The following is a 19,848-nucleotide window of genomic DNA, read 5'->3' as shown; positions in this document are numbered from 1 at the left end:
CTTGGCCGCAGTGCACATGCATGGTGTTTACCCACCCGAACGCTGCACTGTAGACTGGAGCACCCCCTTCTCCCTCAATTCTTCTTTTGCCACCAGTGAGAGAGGTTTCTTGTTCTGTTTTTTCGCTCCTTCACTTCTACCATCTTCTTTTTCATTGATCCTGATTGTCCTTCCAGCAATTCCATTGAGAATAACTCAAAGATCATGTCTCAGAAGGCACTATTTAAAAAATGTTCTAAATGCGACACGAAAATGCCATACATGGACAACCACAACCTATGCCTGTTGTGCCTGGGTGGGTCCTACAACGCATCAACCTGCTGCCACTGCCAAAGCTTTACTCCTAAGGCACGCAATGTCAAGATGCTGGCATCTGCCATCGGGGCCCAGAGTGGGGGATGGTGCTGCTGGACTGCTCTGTCAAGGTTGTGCAGCTGGGAGCCTGGCTGATAAGCCTTGAGCCTGAATGTCCACCGCTACAAAATGGGAGGAAAACTAGTTATCTCTGAAGTATATGTGTAACTGTTTTTCTTACATACCTTATTCTTAACAAAGCCTTCGTTAGATCATGATACTAGGATTTTACATTAAAGCTTCAAAAACCAAATAGTGGAGTCTTGTGTAAATTTCCTTGGCAAGATCCTTACATGCACCGATCAGGCTTCCCATCTCGGAATGGGTGGCTGGGTCTGGCTTAGAAGATCCGGTCGGGATCTTCTAAGCCAGCAGCCAAACCATCCGCTGAGCCAGACCGAGCCACCCGTTCCAAGACTTCAGTTCCGAAAGCAAGGCAGTCTGACCAACAATAACACCACCAATCGGTTCTATCAACTGTCGGAACTGACTGCAGCAGGACCCAACATTCATCCAAAATGGAATTCACACACACTGCTACCCAGGTGTATTCCTCATTCAGTATGCGTGCTTTGCACTTTTGTTACCCAGGAGGCGAACCCAGCACTTACCCATGTTAAATCACATCTTATTCAAATCTGCCCACTTTTCCAGTGTATTCAGATCTTGTTGAATTCGGTTTTTGCTGTTCCTCCCGGTTTGGTGTCATCTGCAGATTTAACGAGTAATCCCTTCATACTGTCATCCATATCATTTATAAAAATATTGAAAAGCAGCGGGCCCAGAACTGAGCCATGTGGCACTCCACTGGACACTTCCCTCCAATCAGATGTGATGCCATGGACAGCTACTCTTTGAGTGCAGTTTTCCAGCCAGTTACCTACGCATCTAATCATCCTTGAGTCCAATCCGCATCCTAGAATCCAATTCATCATGAGGAACCTTGTCAAAAGCTTTATTGAAATCCAGATAAACTACATCAACAGCAATCCAGTAAGCCTGTCACTCAACCACAGAAGGAGATGAGGTTGGTCTGGCAGGGCCTGTTGGGGACAAATCCGTACTGACTTCCCCATATCACCATGTTGTCCTTCAGATGCTTGCAGATTGATGTTTTTAATATCTGCTCCAGTGTCTTCCCTGGAACAGAGGTCAAGCTGACTGGCCTGTAGTTCCCTGGATAGTCCCTTTTCCCTTTCTTGAAGACTGGGATGACATTTGCCATCTTCCATTCTTCCAGCTCTATCCTCCAAAAGGCCTGGAAGATGATTGATAAAGGGTCTGCAAGCTCTTTTGAAAGTTCTTTAAGCACTCATGGGCGCACCCCATCTGTCCCAGGAATTTGTACACGTCCAGTGCATCTAGGTACTTCTCAACAGTTTCTCTGCCTGTGCCAAGTAGCAGACCTGATGCTATGCCTTGCCTTGCCTATTACCATCTTTAGGTGGATCTGTTCTCTTCTTCAGGGAGAAAACTGAGGCAAAATACACATTGAGCCTTTCTGTCGTTTCTCTGTCCTCTATCAGAGTTTCTCCCGTTTCACCCAGCAGCAGGGGTATCACCCTATTTACCTTCAGTTTGCTCCTCACCTAAAGAACGTCTTTTTGTTGTGGTAAGACCCCCTGACCAGTCTCAGCTCATTCTGAGCTTTGGCCGACTGCTGCCCAATAGTGCCTAGCTACCCCTAGGTACTCTTCTTTTGATGCATTTCCTTGCCTCTATTTCTTGAAATCTCCTCTTCCCTCCCTAGCTCATCACTGAGCTCTCTGTTCATCCTCCTTGGCTTCTTAGATCTTATACAGCCTTTCCATCTTACTGGAATAGTGATGGGTTGAGCCTGCAAAAGTTTTTCTTTTAGGAGAGCCCACCCTTCACTCTCTCTCTTCCAGCATTCCTGTCAATGGAATAACTGTCATCATATTTTTAAGTTTATTAAAGTTTGCCCTACTAAAAGCCAACATGTGTGTTTGGCTACTAACTCCCTTGGTACCCTACTCCCTTGGTACCCTACAGCAAAAGGAATTCTAGGAGGACATGATCATTCCTCCCTAAAGTTCCCACCATTTTTACCCCATCAACCAATTCTTTCATGTTGGTTCATATCAGGTCCAGTATAGCAGAGCCCCTTGTCCTTTGCCATTTCGGAAAGGAAGTTATTGACCAAGTAAGGTAGGTAGTTGCAGGACCTGGACACGTAGCATAGCTGGTCTCCCCACACACATCAGGGAAGTTGAGGTCTCCTATAAATGCAAGGTTCTGTTTCTTGGATACTCTATTAAGCTGCTCCAGGAGGACAATCCACCTCATTTCCTTGATCAGGCTGTCTGTAGCGGACCCTAACCACAATACTGCTCATCCTTCCCTCCGTTATCTTCACCCAGACACTTTCCACTGTGTTGTCACTCTTCTCTTCCAGTATTTCCTGATAATCAAGCCCTATCTTCACATACAGTGCCACTTCACCTCCTCTATGACACTTCCAGTTTTTCTTGAATAACTCATATCCATCCGCTACTGTATTCTAGTCATGGTAATCATCCCACCAAGTCTCTGTAATGCCTACTAAGTCATATTTTTCTGTCTGCATTAGTAGATCAGGTTCCTCCATCTTATTGCCCATTCCTTTCAGTTGCCTTCTGCAGACTTCATAGTCGATTCTAATGTGTTCAGTGGTTTCATAGCCATGTCATTTGTTCCCACATGGACCATCACAAATGGGTAGTGGTCTGTTGGTTTGACTAGCTTAGCTATCTGATCTGTGATATCCTTGAGCTTCGTCCCTGGCAAGCAACATACTTCTCAGGCTATGGGGTTAGGCCTGGAGATATGACATTCCACACCCCTCAGCAGAGAATCATCAATCACCATGACTTTCTTTTTCCTTCTAATGTTATTTGTTTCTAACTCCATGGCATCCTTATTTGTTATTTCAGGTCCTTGTCATTGAACATCAGCCAGTGATTCTGTCATGTCAGCAAGGGCCTGGAATCGATTTTTCAGCTCAAATGGCACTGAGTGCCATCTTCCTCTGCTGCTTCTGCCTCATGCTGTCGATCTCTGAGGTTCATTAGGAAAATATTATGTTTGTCTCTTCTACCACTCTCCTCATCCTTTGCTGGGGCCTGAAGACTTTTGTTGATGAAATCCTCTCCTTCTTCGATCTCTTGAAGGGTACCAGTCCATTCCTCAGGCTCCTCACTTTTTCTTCTAGTAACACTACCAGCTTGCACTTCTGACAAATGAAGTCCATCCTTTTAGTCCTCAGGGAGAAAGACTATCATGGCACACTGGCAGGTAACTGGAAATGACCCTTCAGTAGTCATCATTTTCATCCAAAAAAAATCTTGTTTAGAACTTCCATGCAAAATAGTTTTTCTCCCTGGAATCTGCTTTGAAGAAAGGTGTCCCTGTTACTGTGTGTTGTCAGAAAATATGTACCCTAGTCATGGGTCAGTAGCAATGTGGCCAAAATCCACAATGAAATAGCCTGAGCCTCCTCAGGATACAGTGAAGCCTCCCGCCATTAGCATTCCACACCCTGGGAAGCTCTTACAGGAGGACTCAGCTCAACCCCACCCCTCCTGAGTAGACACAAATGACCTGCCAACACCTTTTCCACACTGTGACACTGAGAGATCTCCGTCTTTTGGTGCTACACCTCTGAAGATGCCAGCCACAGCTGCTGGCGAAACGTCAGGAACTACAATGCCAAGACCACGGCAATACAGCCCGGAAAACCCACAACAACCAAATAGCCTGAGCGTTAGGGAGAAATCCCTCCTGCTGTGTCTCACTCCTAAGATAAAGGAGTTTCTGGTTTAGGTTCTGTACCCAGCTTAAGCAACGCCCCTCAGTCATGTCAGTGACCTGCACAACAGCAGTACAGTGTCATTGACTAAATAACAAAGTGCCTCTGTAAGCATTGAATGAATAGTGAGTACCTGGATATAGTGAAATAGAAATAAAAGTTTGAGAATAACACAAATATCAGGCCTGGAAAATTAACAAATTCAAATGGTCAAAATAATACATGCACTCCCTAAAATGTGCACAGCACACCAAACATCAAGCACTATGCAAGTTAACCCACTAAGGCAAAGAATTTGAACTAGACAAAATAAAAAAGTTGTACAGCAGGATTTGAGTCCAATCGCACCTTAGAGACCAACACAATTTTCAGGGCATAAGCTTTCGAGAGTCAGAGCTCCCTTTAAAAGTTTGTAATCTGTCCCTTTGATATATTAACTGGGATCTGAGAAATTAGGTAGAAATCCAAGCATCTTGTGCTGCAAATAATCTAGAGGCCAAGGAAGCTGTGGCATGTGTCGTGTTAGTGAGTGTTCTATAGTTAAACAGGCATGGGTTGTGTGGAGCCAATCAAAGTGCAGATTGGTAGCAGATTTTGGTCCCGGTTACAGGACAAGAGAATTTTATTTCTAGTGTAGAACTCCAGGTGTGTACCCTGACTAGATGAAGGGAGAGAGCAGTGATTCAAGGTTCTTGGAATTATTCTGAATAAGAAGGGACACCTCTCTTGGGGAGGGAGGATATTGGGGGCAGTCGTGGTCTGATCAGAAGAGCAAAGCTTTGGCAGGCTATATTGGATAATATAGAGACAGGGTCATAGTGACTTGGTCGTGCTAATAGCGAGAAAGTTATTTCCTTGGCCAGTGCTAATTCAGCTAGTTCCTTTTGTGGCTAAAGGAACATTGATAAATTGTTGAGAGGCCTTAGTTAGCAATTTCATAGCTAGATATTGGGAGTGCATGCTTCTGGATATTGCCTGTTCTAATCCAGTTAGTGTGAGGAGATTATGCTCAAACTTACTCATGTGCCTTTTGGTATAGTAAGTAGTAATTTACCAGTACCTTCATTGTCTGACCTTGCAAACAGAACTTCTTTTCAAGCATTAATGCTTCAGCTACATATAGGCTGAAACTTTCAGTCAGCATTCATATGGAGCTTGAACAGCTGCACTAGTTCTGTACTGTGAAATAGCTTTATTCAAAACAGTGTGGAGTGGCTGCTAACAAATTTCCTAAACTTTCAGATAGTAAGTTCACATAGCATTTAATGTGGGACAAGGGGCAGATGTCTTCTAGATACGTTGATGGCAATACCACAGGAGCTTATTTTTTTATGGGATTTTGAAGATCTAGCATCAGCCTTACATTGTAGATCAGAGTGCAGTTATCTTATTTCAGGAAAAGTTCTTTTTCTGCAAACTGATTATACCAAATGTGACATACAGTATAGTTTCTGGATCTTGGCCTCTTTTAAAAAATAGAAATATGCAGATAGCATCTACCAAGGACTTGGATACCAGAGACTGTGCTGGCTTGTACCGTGCTAGTGTGCAGCGAAGGAGAAGGTGTTAATTACCTTCAACCCATGAATGACTTGTGGGTGGGTCAAGCCCCACGTGCAGGGTCACAAAGCCTTACAGAGGTGCCATTTCTCTTCTACTTTTTGGAAGGTTATAACTGTTCATCTTTTCCCTGTTGCATGACTCTGATGTTACATGGCTTTCTATCACATGGTTGCAACTCAGTGGGTTCTGTGCTGCCACCTGGGTTTTAAAGGTGGGCCACAAGTGTGGAGAGGTTGAAGAACACTGCAGTAGATGTTAGGTGGAGGCATCCTTTGCATCATGACTGGAATAAGTAGAAATGAGAGAACAGTCTTCTACTTTTCAAAGAAACCATACATGACTGCTCGTGGAAATAGAAATAACTCTATGTTCCTGTTGCATGTCTATTGGTAAAAATCTGTTGCTGACTTCAAAGTTTCAACCCCTCAGCAATAATTTCATCATATTCTGTAGGATTATAAAATAAATAAAATATTTTACACCGATTTGGTCTAGATAAAATTTGCAAGGTTTTTTAGTCAGTCACAGCACTTTAATAAAAGTACTGAGGACATCATAAAATCGTGTGTAGCTGCCTATCCAGGATTGGTCATCAATTAAGGCAAAACAAATTTGTAAGCAAATTACAGAAAATAGGTTATAAGGATTTATAGCGTTCCATGTTTTCATATCTCAGAAAATACTCTCATTATTGAACAGTTTTTAATCTTCAGTTTAGCTTTTTCAAATAGTTTTCTAAAGCAGATGATACACAAGGCAACATATAAAAGAAATTAAACTAGTTTAATTCAAACACTATGCAGTCAAGATTGTGTTTATGGGTTCATGGCGTGCAAGTTTACTGCAAATTGTAATCCAAAAACACAAGTAATAAAATCAACTAAAACGTAGTCTGGGTTTTTAAAGGTTTAATCGTGGACACCAGAGGCCACTTCAGCCAAGACAACTCAGGACCAGTCTAAGGCAAGCAATCAGCTTGGGCAAAGAAACCGCTCACATGAGTAGTTAAGCAGAACTGACAGTACATTCTTCAGGACACTGCAGCTCTAGACCACATTTCCAAAACAAATAAATCAGTATATATTATACCAGTATTTGCAAATGCTCATCTTCTCACATTCATATTGTACATTCATACATGCATGGGAAGAACCCAGGGAAGGAGGGAGCAGCTGCCACACTGCTGTAGTAATTGGGATTTAATTATCCAAATTCCCCTTTATGTCCCTTAGACCCCAACTCAGTTTAACCTTTAAATAGTATTCCTTTTAGTAATACTACTGATTATGTAAATATTCTAGTAACTTAAATAATCAGGATACTTAGATAAATATTGTATGTTATTTCATTTTGACTTGGGAACTCATTGCTACAAGGTATCAGTTAAAAACTGGAATGCATTCTCAAATGGAATGTGGAGTTCTTTCCTTTCTTGTCACTTTCCAGAATATGCAAAACATTTTATTCCTGGAAGGCATTCAGCTATTAAGATGTCTTACAATGTTGTTATAGACCATCCAAGATAGTTTATCATCTGGTCCATTTCAGATACTGCTTACAAAAGTAATTAAGAGGTATTGCAAGATTAGCCTATGTTTTGATGCTTATTTCTTTGCCCTTCTCTTTGCTTCCAAAGGATGTTTTATTGCTAAGTCAATTCATACGGAGTGATGGGGGTTTGCTGCCCCGGAGGATCACAGGCCTTTGTTTGAAAGAGCACAAGAAAATTGCTGTATGTGTGCAAATGGCTCAACGAGCAGGTAAATCATATTTTAGTATAACTTCTGTAGATAGCAATCTGTTATTTGCAGCAACAGCTATCATATAGTAGAGCTATCCAAAGACAAATAGTGTAATCCTAAACAGAGTTACTCCATTAGGGAAGCTCAGTCCTAAGCTGAGCACCTTCCAGCAACAGGGTGTTACAAACACACAGTCAACCCAACCACTTGCCCTCACTTCCTCCTCTGCCAGGAGGGGCCCTAGCTGAGGGAATCTGAACAGAGCACCCATGGGTAGCTTCCCCCCCCCCTCAATTGGCTGTGTCAAGAGTAGTTTTCTGGGCAACTGCCTCTGTGGCAGGCAGGGGCTGCTGCCACCACCCCCTCCCCTGCTGAGCCTCACCTGAAGAGGCTGGTGGTCAGGCGAGTTCAGGTGAGAGGGGTAGCTGGCACAAATCAGTGAGCCGGTTTAGCCGCCGCCCCAGCTCCTTACCTGTCAGTGCTCCCTTGCTTCTTACCAAGCTGAAACTCCAGAGTCAGGTAACCTGCAAGGGGACTTGGGTGGTTATTGTTAGTTAGTCAGACATTCTGGACTTTGCCCTTCTTCCCTTGAGCAAGTGCAAAGTTCTCCCAGTTTTCCTGCTATGGCCCCCCAGTGCACTCATGGTCCACCACTGTGAGTACCCACTCTCCCGCCTTGCGCACAAAGTCCCCGCAGAAGGAGACTGTTGGCCAGAGCCTCCGGCTGCTGCTCACTTACCTAAGTTTGTGAGTGGCGCAGCTGGAGGTTTCGTAGGGTGCATGGGCAGGTGATTGGGTATAGGGAAGCACACACAGATTGGTCCACCCGGTAGTCGCCATCCCCATTTGGGTCGTGGAGAAAGGGCTGGGCACAAGGAGAGGGGCCCAAGTTTTCCCGTTCAATAGGCACCTATGGGCTATGCCTCCTTTTTTGAGGAAGCTGAGGAAGCCAACTAACTTGCGCCCCCACCCCGCCCCCTCTAGCGCTGGCACAGGGACTTGCACCTCACTTGCGTGTTCGTACGGCTACCTGGCATGGCCATGGGCAGCAGCCTGCCCACAGTAGCGTGCCTCCCCACCCACCGGCGGAAGGAAGTGTTACGCCCGTGTAAACGCAAGTTGTGCCTACGTAAGCCTTAGTCCTCTTCCTATGCACTTTCCACCATCACCCCCACTTAGAATTGCGCTGTAAGTCCATTGAAATCAATAGGTTTAGACTGGAGTAACTCTGTTTAGGAACAGGATTGCACTGAAAATCACCCTATAGCTTTATGGTTTAAGGGTGGAAAATGCCTTAAACGGATAGTTCCCCAACCCCTGCAATATGCAAACATTCCATTCAGGCTAAGTGTACAACTGCAGAATTTCAAGTAGGAATTTCATTTCTAGGGCAGTGAAATTTTTACATTTCTATGACAGGTGATAGTTTTTTTGTTTAAAATATTTATAACCTTCCAGCATGCATAATTCCAAGCAGGCTTCCAACATGAAAAGTAATAAACCAGTTTATCAATAAACTACTGCATCCAGCAGTAAACATTGAATAGTGGCCCAAAAATATCTTCAGTACAAGTAATATTTTCTAACATGCATATAAATACTCATTACTGGTTAATTCAAAATATGAATAATCCACCGTGAGATAAAGGAAGAAATTGTGTGGGAGTATAGAACCCATTAACCTTATTGTTTCAGAACCTGATACGTTCTCTACATAGTATGATGCAAACCAAAGGCTGAGCGGAGAGAAACATATTCTCCTGGTATAATCTTAAGGAACCAAACTGTAGCTTTCTGAAAAGAAAAAATTACAAAAAGAGGTGGCGAAAGGTTTTGACCAGCAAATTAGCTCAGAATTGTGGTGGTTTGCATTTACAAAAGGTTCAACATTAACACTTTTGACAGTGAATTTATCCCTAAGAGATAAAGAATTATGGTGGTTAAGATGGCACATGTCACGCAGTAATTTGTCCAAGATTTGTAATATAGCTGTTGCTGGCATTATGGGATTGGTATGTGGTAATACTTTATATCACCTTTGGTGGGAAAGTCCCCATGCAAGTAATTACTGAAAAAATGCTAGTACTGGATTTAGTACCTCTTACACTCCAGAAGTGGTGGTATTAAACTATGTGGTAAAAGGTCTATGTGGTCTGCAAGAATTGGTTTTGTATGCCTTTATAACTGTTTACTTGTCTTTGCAAAATACTGGGGGGACCCCCCCCCCCCACAAAAAAAAGAGAGAATGGATTAATAAGCTAAAGGATTGTTTTTGTATGATAAGGTTAACTGCCTGTTTAAAAATGAAAACTGTAAAGAATGTTTAAGTTTGGTATCAGATGATTCTGAAGATGAATAATTAAAGAGAAAACAGATGATCTGTTTTTGATTTTCATGGCACTCAAAATCAATGGATAAATATGTAATATATAATTTATGTAAGAATTAAATAATATGTTGTATATTGATCACAGTTTTCTTTTCAAAAACAAATTATAGCTGTCTGCACTGGAGCATGGCTAGGCATTGCATCTTAAGATCAGACCTTTTGTTGTGTGCAGTGAATGTTGTATATGAAGCACCACAATGAGATTTAATTTATCTATCTGGAAAATTTCTATGCCACCTCCCCAAGATGACTTGAAGTTTGAATAAGACTTGAAGTTTCTAAACCTCATGGCTTAAGAGTAAAAAAGTTTGCAGCTGCAGTAAAAGAACTCAAAAATAGATGGACTCTGAGTAGGTGTCTGGTAACTAGGGATTGGTATGTCTCATGCCATCCCGTTACACTTTGTATGTAATATTAACCCTTCTTAACCCCTCTTTTTAAATTACAAGCCCATAGTTTTATACTTATTTTTATTTATTCTATTTATGTCCCATTTTCCTTCCTAATCAGAACCTAAAGAGGCTTATCACAATGTTTTCCCTCCTCCACTCTATCTCTGCAACCACTACCTTGTAAGGTAGGTTAAGCTCAGAAACTCTGAGAGTCCCGGTGTCACCAGGAGAGCCTACATGCAGAGAAGGTATTCAAACCCAGTTGTCTCAGGTCTCAGTCCTGTCCTCTTAACAGCTGTGCCATGCCAGCTCTCCCTGTTTATCCCACTTAGGCAATGGTCTTACATATACTTAAGAATAAATCCCATTTATGTCTCAAGTTCTGTTCCTTTTTACTTTTCAGGTTTGCTGCCAAATCATAAGCCCCCACTTCCAGAAGAAGTCCGTAAGAACAACAAACCAAGGCTCAACAGGTCAGTTGTTTCCATCTCGGAGGAAGAATCATTCTGTTTTATGGTTTAAATGTGTGATCTGAAGGCAACAAACTTGTCCAAGAACTAGATCTTGCAGTCCAGCATTTTACAAGATAGGGGTCATACCCTTCTCAGCCTGGGATACAAGGGTTGAAAACAGGGTTTATGTCCAGTTGGTCATCTGTCAATGTGTGTTTAAGACTCCAGAGTGTCCAAGCGATGATACTGATGAAGTTGTTGAAAGCTAGACTGAAGTCAGCAGTTGGTTACTGCTAGAGGCCTAAATTGCCCAATCTTGAATAAATTGGCACAAGATGATCCAGTGTCTTAAGAGACAGTGATGAGAGGAGGGAGCCTCCATTGTCTGTACTTTATTAAAAGCATTTTTTCATACAGTCCAGCTTATGCTGACCATGATAGGTTTGGATGACTTCTTTCTTAACACACCTTAATTCTCCAGGCCACTATCAAGTCTGAAGAGACCAAGTGCAATTTAAGAGAACTTGTGAGCCATGATATAGACAGCCTGTCTGAGTATTGGGAACGGGTGGTGGAAGGGGACGGGAAGGTGGTGGAACTCATTGTCCTCTTTGTCCTGTTCCTCTTTTTGTCTACAATTTGTAGTTCATTTTTTGGTTTGCCCTTCCTCTACTGCACTCTTCCACCCCCACTGGTGAGCAGCCCCTTGCCCCTTAATGGGGAACTTAAGCCCCCTGTAGCCTTTTTTGCTTTGCTCAGTGTTAAGAGGTGCTAATCCCCTGTTTATGACCTCCGTCTTCTGTTTCCATAGGGATGTCAGAGCAGTTTATGAAGTTCATATTAGCAAGCTGTGAGGTTACTGAAGGCCACAGGCAATGTTGCTTGGGAAATCAGAGGCTTCATATTTCAGGCTAAGATTCTTCTTGTGGTGTAGGTCTGGTCTTGGAGACTCTTGTAGTTCAGTAATTCTCTCTGAAACTGGAGTTCTGTGCAGAAACTAGGTCAGTGTATTTTTTAAAGTACATTTTACCAAATTTGGGGGCTCTGAAAGAGGAATTTCTGTTCAACTTGGCTGTCTAAAAATCAAATCCATATCTGGGAGTTTCGCGCAGTAGTTTATTAACTCTAGAGTGACACTTAGCAGCTGTGAAATAATGCCTGTTAGATTAAGATGAAGTAATGAACTCCAGTCCCTTCTGTGGAACAGAACACAGCTTTGAACCACAAAACTTACTTTTAACAAAATCTTTTTTATGGCAGTAAACAAATAGAAGGGGTAGCTACTTCAGCATCACATTTCCAGCAAAACTCTAAAACTAGTGTTGCTGTCTTCACTTCATCCCGTGCCTTTGCTTTTTGTTGCCATTTCTACCCAGCTGTGGGGTGGAAATGGAACAGTGTAGGAGAGGGTGTTGTTGGGGCAAGGGGCGGAAGCCAGAGATTGATCTGGCAGCATGGCTAGCTAGGAAAGGAGTGTGGAGGGAGGCATTTATATTGTGGGATGGTTGAGAAAAATGTGTAGGCAGTGGGAAGCAGGGACTTAGAACTGAGGTACATTTAGGGCATTTCTAGGAACGTTGTTGCAGCTCATCAGAGTATTGTCTGTAATGGCTGGGTGTAGAAAGCTCTACATTGTTGGAGTCTTGCCATGTCTGAACCACTATAAGTAGCACTGAGGGGCTTGGCTGTGTGCCTACCCCCACCTGTGCCTCCCACATTGATCTCTGCACAGCCAGTGGTGGAGAGGGCAGAAGACTTTTTTAACCACTTCCTTCCTGCAGCCCTGGGGGTTAGGTCATGACACTCTGTCCAAACTGCCATGTCTCATTCCCTTCACAACAGCATCAAAAGAGGCAGTTGTGTTTAAAGCACAGGCTAGGGGTTTGAGAGGTTCAGTTCCCAGATCTATCCTGGTCTTGTTCAAGTACTTCCTCCTTAGGTGCTTCATGTTCCCATCTGCAGTATTATGAACCCTAAATACTTAAGGAGTGTGCTAATCTAACATTCAGGGAGGCTGTGAATAACGAGTGAAATATAATTAAATGCTAATGGATGAGTCCTTGATACGAACAAATAGTTTGGATAGTGCTGTGAATGAAAAGATTGACCTATTTTCTGAAACCTTTATTATGTAATGTCAGGATTTTTTCCCCCTTTTAGTCATGGAATCTTTCAATCCTGGTTGCCGTTTTGTAGCAATATGAGATGTTTCAGATTAAGGCAAACAAAGGTCTTTAACGAGAGGAAAAACATAAGGTTCTTGCTCTTCTTGGGAGATGCCACATTTTTCTCTTTTTTTCTCTTTCACATGCTTCTCGGCTCTGTCAGAGTTCTACTCCTGATTTTACTGCTAGGTAGAGTGTTCTTGTAATTATTACCATAGCTAACAAATATTCAGAAATTTTCTTTTAATTTTTATTTTACTTCATACATACCCACCTTTCTCCCCAATGAAGACTGAAAGCAACATATTTCATTCTCTTCTCCTCCATTTTTTCCTTAAAACAAACCTGTGAGATAGGTGAGGCTGAGAGTGTATGACTAGCCTAAGGTCACCCAGTGAGCTTCCATGGGAGAGCAGGGAATAGAACCTGGGTTGCCTAGATCCTAGTGTTGGACTAGGATCTGGGAGACTCAAGTTTGAATCCCCACTCTACCGTAGAAGCTTGGTTGGATGACCTTGGACCAAACACGCACACACAGCCTAGTCTCCCTCACAGAGAACTATGTAAGCTGCTTTAAGTCCCCATTGGGGAGAAAAGGCGAGGCATAAATGAAGTAAATAAATACCATTTACAATCTGGTTCTCTTCTAAGAAACACAAAAATGAAAGGCAGTCACATGGCTTTCTACTACTTCCTCTACAGATGGCTTTGTGTCACACATTCAGCTTACTCTGCCCATGGTAATAAAAGTAAGTCCCTGGACACAGGCGGCACATGCTTACTTGAATTAGTGAGCAAGTCCTACATCTGCAACATCATCACATCACATGCAGTGAGGCCTTTGTCTTATTGATTTTGAAGTCCAATCTTCTAGACATTTGGTATGGTTGAGAATAAAGAAGGCAGGCAAAAATGAAAATCTTTAATAATTAGAGGCAGAACATAAAGTTCTTGCTCTTAAGGGATCCTGTGTTTCTTTCTACATAGCAGGGATCCCCAACATGGCATGGGGATTTTTAAAATGTTTCTTCAGCAACAGCTGCTACCCTAGCACAAGGATCTTCACTGTATTTCTGTGGGTGTTCATTTTTAAAGGCATCCAGTTAAGCAGAGATTCTGCCTGAAATGTTGAAAAGTTACTATCTGTATTATGCATTACCTCACTCCCTGACATTCTGTGGTTGGTTTCACCTCTTCTGGCAGTCATTTTGTACTTGGCTCCTGTGGCACCCATTTTGTGATTGCAGCCACAAGCTCATGCCAGATTTCCAAAGGTGCTAGCAGGCTTAAAAACATTGGGAATCTGTGGGTCCTTAGGTCAGCGGATAGGAAAGCCTACCCTGATCGAAAGGGCACTCTGCTCCCATCTCCTCGTAAATGCTTAACAATGCAATGTGCAATTTCAGCCGGCCCTGTCAGTAACTGATTAACTGGATGCCAGCACAGATAAACATTATTTCCTTGGTCATCAGTCCTTGTGTATGCATGCTGTGCTTAAATAAAGGAGCCACTGCCTGGCTAGGGGAGACTAGCCTTCGCAGACTGATGCTCAGAATCACAACCCTATGTCGTGTCATTCCTACAAGTGGCGCCTGAACAGGGACACCCGCTCACCAACGCCTGGCATAGGCTCCTTTGAGTGCACTCCTTCGTCGCTGTCGCAGTGACCCCTTCATTGGTGAGTATGGGAGGACAATTTTCACATGCCCAGCGCAGGCATATTGAGGAGCTCCAGTTCCTGGTTCAGAAGTCCGGCGGGTCCGTGACTTCTAGTCAACTTCGCTCCTTGGTTCAGGAGCTTACTAAGCTCTGCCCCTGGTATCCTGAGGAGGGATCTCTCCGCCTCAAGGACTGGGAGAAAATTGGCCGGGTTCTCCATGCCCCGCCACGAGCTCATGTAGAATTGTTGCATACCTGGTATCAATGCAGGAATGCAGTGGAGAAGTTTACACCCGTTCCAATTGCTCAATTGTCTAAGGAATGTCCACCAGAGTATGCTGAAGTGCAATTGCTTCCTCCAGCACCGCTCAGCTCTCCCTCCCCTCCACAACCCTCTGCACTTCCCGGTAAGGATTTTAATCCTCCACCTTCCACGGGAGGGGTCCCAGGGCGGCTGGTGAGGGAGGTACTGGAACGAGAACTCAGGCAGGTGAAATCTGAGGATGTGGCAGAATTAACTGAAATGCTTGCTATCTGCCCAGTTCACGTTACTGACCAGGTTGATGCTCAGGGTCGCCAGATTGTGGAATATAAGCCTCTCTCTTATCCTGTTCTTACTGAGTTAAGGAAAGCGATTCGAGATATGGGATTGCAGAGCAGTTATGTACAGGGTATGCTTGAGGCTGTCATGCGTAATCATACCCTAGTTCCAGAGGATTGGAAAACCACGATTTGCATGCTTTTAACTCCTGCACAATATGTGGTTTGGGAAAGTGAGTTCCGCCAGCAGTGTGTATTAAGAGGCGCCAGTTCTGGCAGAGCTTACACTGCTGAGCAACTCTATGGGGCAGGAAATTTTAGTGACACCGATCATCAGATAATTTTACCTGCTGCCACTCTGGAGGTTTCTTCTAATTGTGCCTTTCGCGATTTTCAACATGTCCCCTCCTCTGGCAAACCCTCACAAACCGTTTCCAGCATTCGCCAAAAAGCCGCTGAGCCTTACACAGACTTTGTTAATCGCCTGCAGGAAGCCCTCAGGCGTCAAGTTGATAACGCTGACGCTCAAGAAGAGCTGTTACTTAAACTGGCTAAAGAGAATGCTACTTCTGAGTGCCGAAGGGTTATCGCCGGTCTGGGGAAAAACCCAGAGTTGGCAGACATGATTAGAGCTTGCCAAGATATAGGAAGTTCCTCTCATCAAGCCTTTTTGCTGGCTGCCGCTCTCCGTCAGGGGGGGAAGCCTGGGGGAGACTAGCCTTCGCAGACTGATGCTCAGAATCGCAACCCTGTGTCGTGTCATTCCTACAGGAATCCCTGCTGTATCGCATGCTTATGCCATCATGCACGTGTGCACACACACAAGAGACACATCTTTGGGGAGAGGGACAGTCAAGATTCAGTGCCCTGTTCCTGTGCTATTAACATGCAGGAGCATATTCTCTAAGATGATGATGATACCAGCATCTTTAAAATAACTTCTGAGTACTTAAAGTGCTTCATGTATTATCCTTAAAACAGTCCAAGACAGAGCAGTGTTATGACCATATTTCAGGAGTTGAAGTGTTTAAAGGGTGGGTGGAGGGTAATCTAATTTATGCATTTCCTCAGTTTCTTTTGAATGATTACTTCTGTCAGTCATACTTTCTCAGAAAGCTGATTCCCAAAGAAAGTAGCCATCATCCCTCTAAACACACACACACAGGGAAGGAGTTGTGAGGGTCATGTTCAAAGATTGAATAAATTCCTGCTCCCATTTTTTATAAATTAATATTAAGAAAAATACCTCAAGATCCTTCTAAACTGTAATGAGTGACTGCAGTTGATTGAAAAGTAGGGAGAGGGAGTTCAACAAACAAAGCTCTTGCGAGAGCATTATGCAACACTAACGGGAAACTGTCAGACCTGAGAATTTTTCTCTCGCAAAAACTAAATGCCCCAAATATTTCCCTTATACATAAAACGTAAGAGCCAACATGGTGTAGTCTTGAACTAGGATCTGGGAGACCCTGGTCAAATTCCTACTCTGCCATGGAAGCTTGCTGGCTGACCTTGAGCCAGTCATATACTCTCAGTCTAATCTACTTCACAGGGTTGTTGTGAGGATAAAATGGAGGAGAGGAGAATGATGTAAGCAACTTTGAGTCCCCATTGGAGAGAAAGGCGAGGTATAAATGAAGTAAATAAATAAAACATTCAGAACTTTCAATCTTGTTTTGTAATATTGTCGAAGACTTTCACAGCCGGAGAACGATGGTTGTTGTGGATTTTCCGGGCTGTATCTCCTGACCTCCTCAGGTAGGCCATTCCACAGGGTAGGGGCCACCACAGGAAAAGCCTGTGTACAGGCTGCTGTTGATTTCGCCCATGTGCTGGATGGCACGTTTGAAAGACCCTGTTCAAATGAGCGAAGCTGCCTGGGGGAGCATATGGAGGTGGAGTGAATGCAGGATGGGAGTGATGTTCTTGCTCCTGCTCACTCCTGATAACAATCGAGCTGCAGCTTTTTGCACCAATTGGAGTCTCCTAGTTAATGTAGATTGGAGACGTATGTATAGTGCATTACAATAGTCAACTATTGTCTAGTCCACCTTTCTCACAGGGACTCAAGGTGCATTGCACAGAAAATTCCGTTAGGCTTTATTGTTTAGATTTGGATTAGCTCTCTTTGCTGAGGTCCTTTGTGTTGGGAAAATAGAAGAAAAGGGTTCAATTTTATACTGGAAATGAATAATTACATTAATTGGCTGAGTGGTTCCAAAGAGATACAGAGTTCCCAGGGCTGAGCTGTTGGTTTCCAGCAACCAGTCTATGCATTTTCTTCCTAGTGATATGAAAACTTATGAACCAATTCTGTCTTCTTTCCTTGAGGTGGAGAATTCTTGTTCCCATTCCTAAAATCCTGTTTTTACATTAGTCAGGTAGGCACAAGAAGGGGCTTACTCTCTGTCCTTACAAAGGACCTGTGAATCTCATGTGAAAAAGTTCAGCATTTCATGTAAATGACTCTATCTAGCTTTAAAGTTACAGGTCATGTGAAAGATAATTTAAAGGTCTGACTTGAGTAAACAGAAGAGATTCTCTGTCCGTATGTGGCACAGAACTTGTAAAATCACTAATATGTGAGATTTGTTCCCCTGCAATGTTCTTAATGTTCTTTAGGATGGATCCAGATTAGTGTTTCCAAGTTGACAGCTGTTGTATAGCATGTGGCTTCTCGCACCCATACTTGAAAGTTTGCTTCAATCCTCCTTGTTGTCTGAATGGACTGTGAGCTGAGCTGTCAGCTCACAGGTGAGAAAAGCCACAAGGCATCTTGGAAAGGGGCTGTGGCAGAAAGGAGGCAGTCCTGCCATTTTTTTAATGGAGTGATTCCAGTAGTCCCCTGCAATTAACCAAAACAAGAGCTAGGTTGAAAATAGTTCAGTTAGGGATCAGAAGTTTAGATTTAAGCTTCCCTGACTCAGCTGTGCTCCTTATCAGAGCTAAGTAGCTATGTCTGCTTGTGTGGAACTTTGAAACCTTCGACATCTCAAAATAAGTCACCAGAAGCTAGATCACCATGTACCATGTACCATTCTTTGAGTATGACGATGAGGTCTAAAATACAGTGATTTAGTATGTTGTGCAAACTTGGTAAGCCTGCCTGCATTGAGGGAGTTTGGGGGCTTTTGCATTATTGGGATCATTGGAAATATGAGCATAGCAACAGGCTGTGGAGAGCTGTTGGGAATGGGAGTTGCTGTAAATGCCCAAATCCTGTTTTGTGATCACTGTACATTCCATCCATACATCTCATTTTTTTAAAAAAAAATCAGACATTTCAGAAAATTTTCTTTCCAAAATCATGACCTCTGGAAAACTATTGGTTCTGATTTTGTTTTTTTACTTAATCATTTCTATATGAAGGAAAGCTCATACAGTTCCTTAAATGTGTACATCAGTACTTTCAATCAGCATAATGTATATTTCAACAATTGATAAAATTTCCTTTGTAAAATTATTTTCTTTGTGATTTATTTCTTCAAGACAGTTTTTTTTGTTAGGGGAGTAAATGAGCACAGTGGGAGCACAGTGGGAGTAAATGAGCACAGTGTCTGTACAGAACTGCCATTCTTATTTTTCTAAATAATTTTTAAAGTCCATTTGTGTATCACTCAGCCAGAAAGTTTTTGTTGGGGGGGGGGGGACGAATAAAGTGGTGGGCAGCCTATCATTATTTATTTACTTTATTTAAAGTCTGCCTTTCTCACTGAGACTCAAGGCAGATTACATGGTGTAAAACATTGTAATCAAATAGCATGACTCTTGCATAACTTGCATGCAACAATGCAACAGGACCAAGATTACAAAAATTAGAAAAGCACAGAAAGTATCAGATTCCACATATGGAATGGCCTGCTTGAAGAATTTAGATTTCACCTTCTGGAATGTTCTGCCTGAAGAGGTCAAGAAGGCTCCCACTCTCCTGGTTTTCTGCAAACTATGCAAAACTGAATTATTCAAGAGGGTTTTTTTACATAGTGCTGCTAGGAAATGGTTCAGAAAGATGCATTGGTAAATGGATAGGTACTGTGGACTACACTACTGTGTACTGTCTGTTGCTGTAAGTATACTCCAACTGGATAGCTTCCACTTCATTTAATATGTCGTGCCTATTTGCTTATGTTTTGTTTCAGCTCTGTATCAGATTTCTGCTTATTTTCAATTTTCTGTAATCATTATCCTATTACTTTGTTTATTGAATGCCCCAGCCACTGATCGTGTTGACTTAACACTGTATAATCCATCTGGAGTCTCAGTGAGAAACACGGACTATAAATAGCATAAATAAAATTAAAACGTCAAGCTGTGCAGAAAATGGAATGAGACAAGTAGAAAAAATACAGTAAGAACATAATTGTACATACAATAGATAGACAATATGTAGCATACATGGTATCATACAGTCCTGTTCTCTGTTCCCCATTAGCTTTATAAACTGGCCTCCCAAACTCTGTTTTACACAGTTTGCAGAATTACAGAAATGTGGGAGCCTTTCTTCCATTTATTGAAATTGTAAACTGTAAATACAACCTCCTTTTTTGTCCTTTGTAATTTTTTTACAAGGGAAACAGAAAGCTCTGTCATTTGAAACAAGTATATATTAGCAAAAGAAGTTTTGTTCTCATTTACCTCTGGGTCTCAACCCCTTATTATTTGTTTCGTGTCCTGTCAAAAATACTTTCCATAGTAGTAAGAGGTCTGCAGGACTATTGTGAAACACTGTCCTTTTCCGTCTCTTTTTCTTCACATTTCTGTGAGTCTGCTACAACTCAATTTTA

General features: G+C 42.6%; 1 protein-coding gene across 1 annotated transcript in view; it reads left to right on the top strand.

Annotated features, from left to right (window-relative positions):
* Nucleotides 1-19,848, top strand: part of MRPS18A (mitochondrial ribosomal protein S18A) — a 48,225-nt gene that overhangs the window by 20,232 nt on the left and 8,145 nt on the right. Inside the window, exons 4-5 of the mRNA XM_054998365.1 lie at nucleotides 7,362-7,485; nucleotides 10,652-10,721. Coding sequence (XP_054854340.1) covers nucleotides 7,362-7,485; nucleotides 10,652-10,721 — 194 coding nt within the window. The remainder of the gene's footprint in view (nucleotides 1-7,361; nucleotides 7,486-10,651; nucleotides 10,722-19,848) is intronic.

The sequence above is a fragment of the Eublepharis macularius genome, chromosome 1 (genome assembly GCF_028583425.1).
Source record: "Eublepharis macularius isolate TG4126 chromosome 1, MPM_Emac_v1.0, whole genome shotgun sequence".
Classification (NCBI taxonomy): Eukaryota; Metazoa; Chordata; class Lepidosauria; order Squamata; family Eublepharidae; genus Eublepharis; species Eublepharis macularius.
The sequence above is the reverse complement of the archived record's forward strand: the minus strand, read 5'-3'. Positions and strand labels throughout refer to the sequence as shown.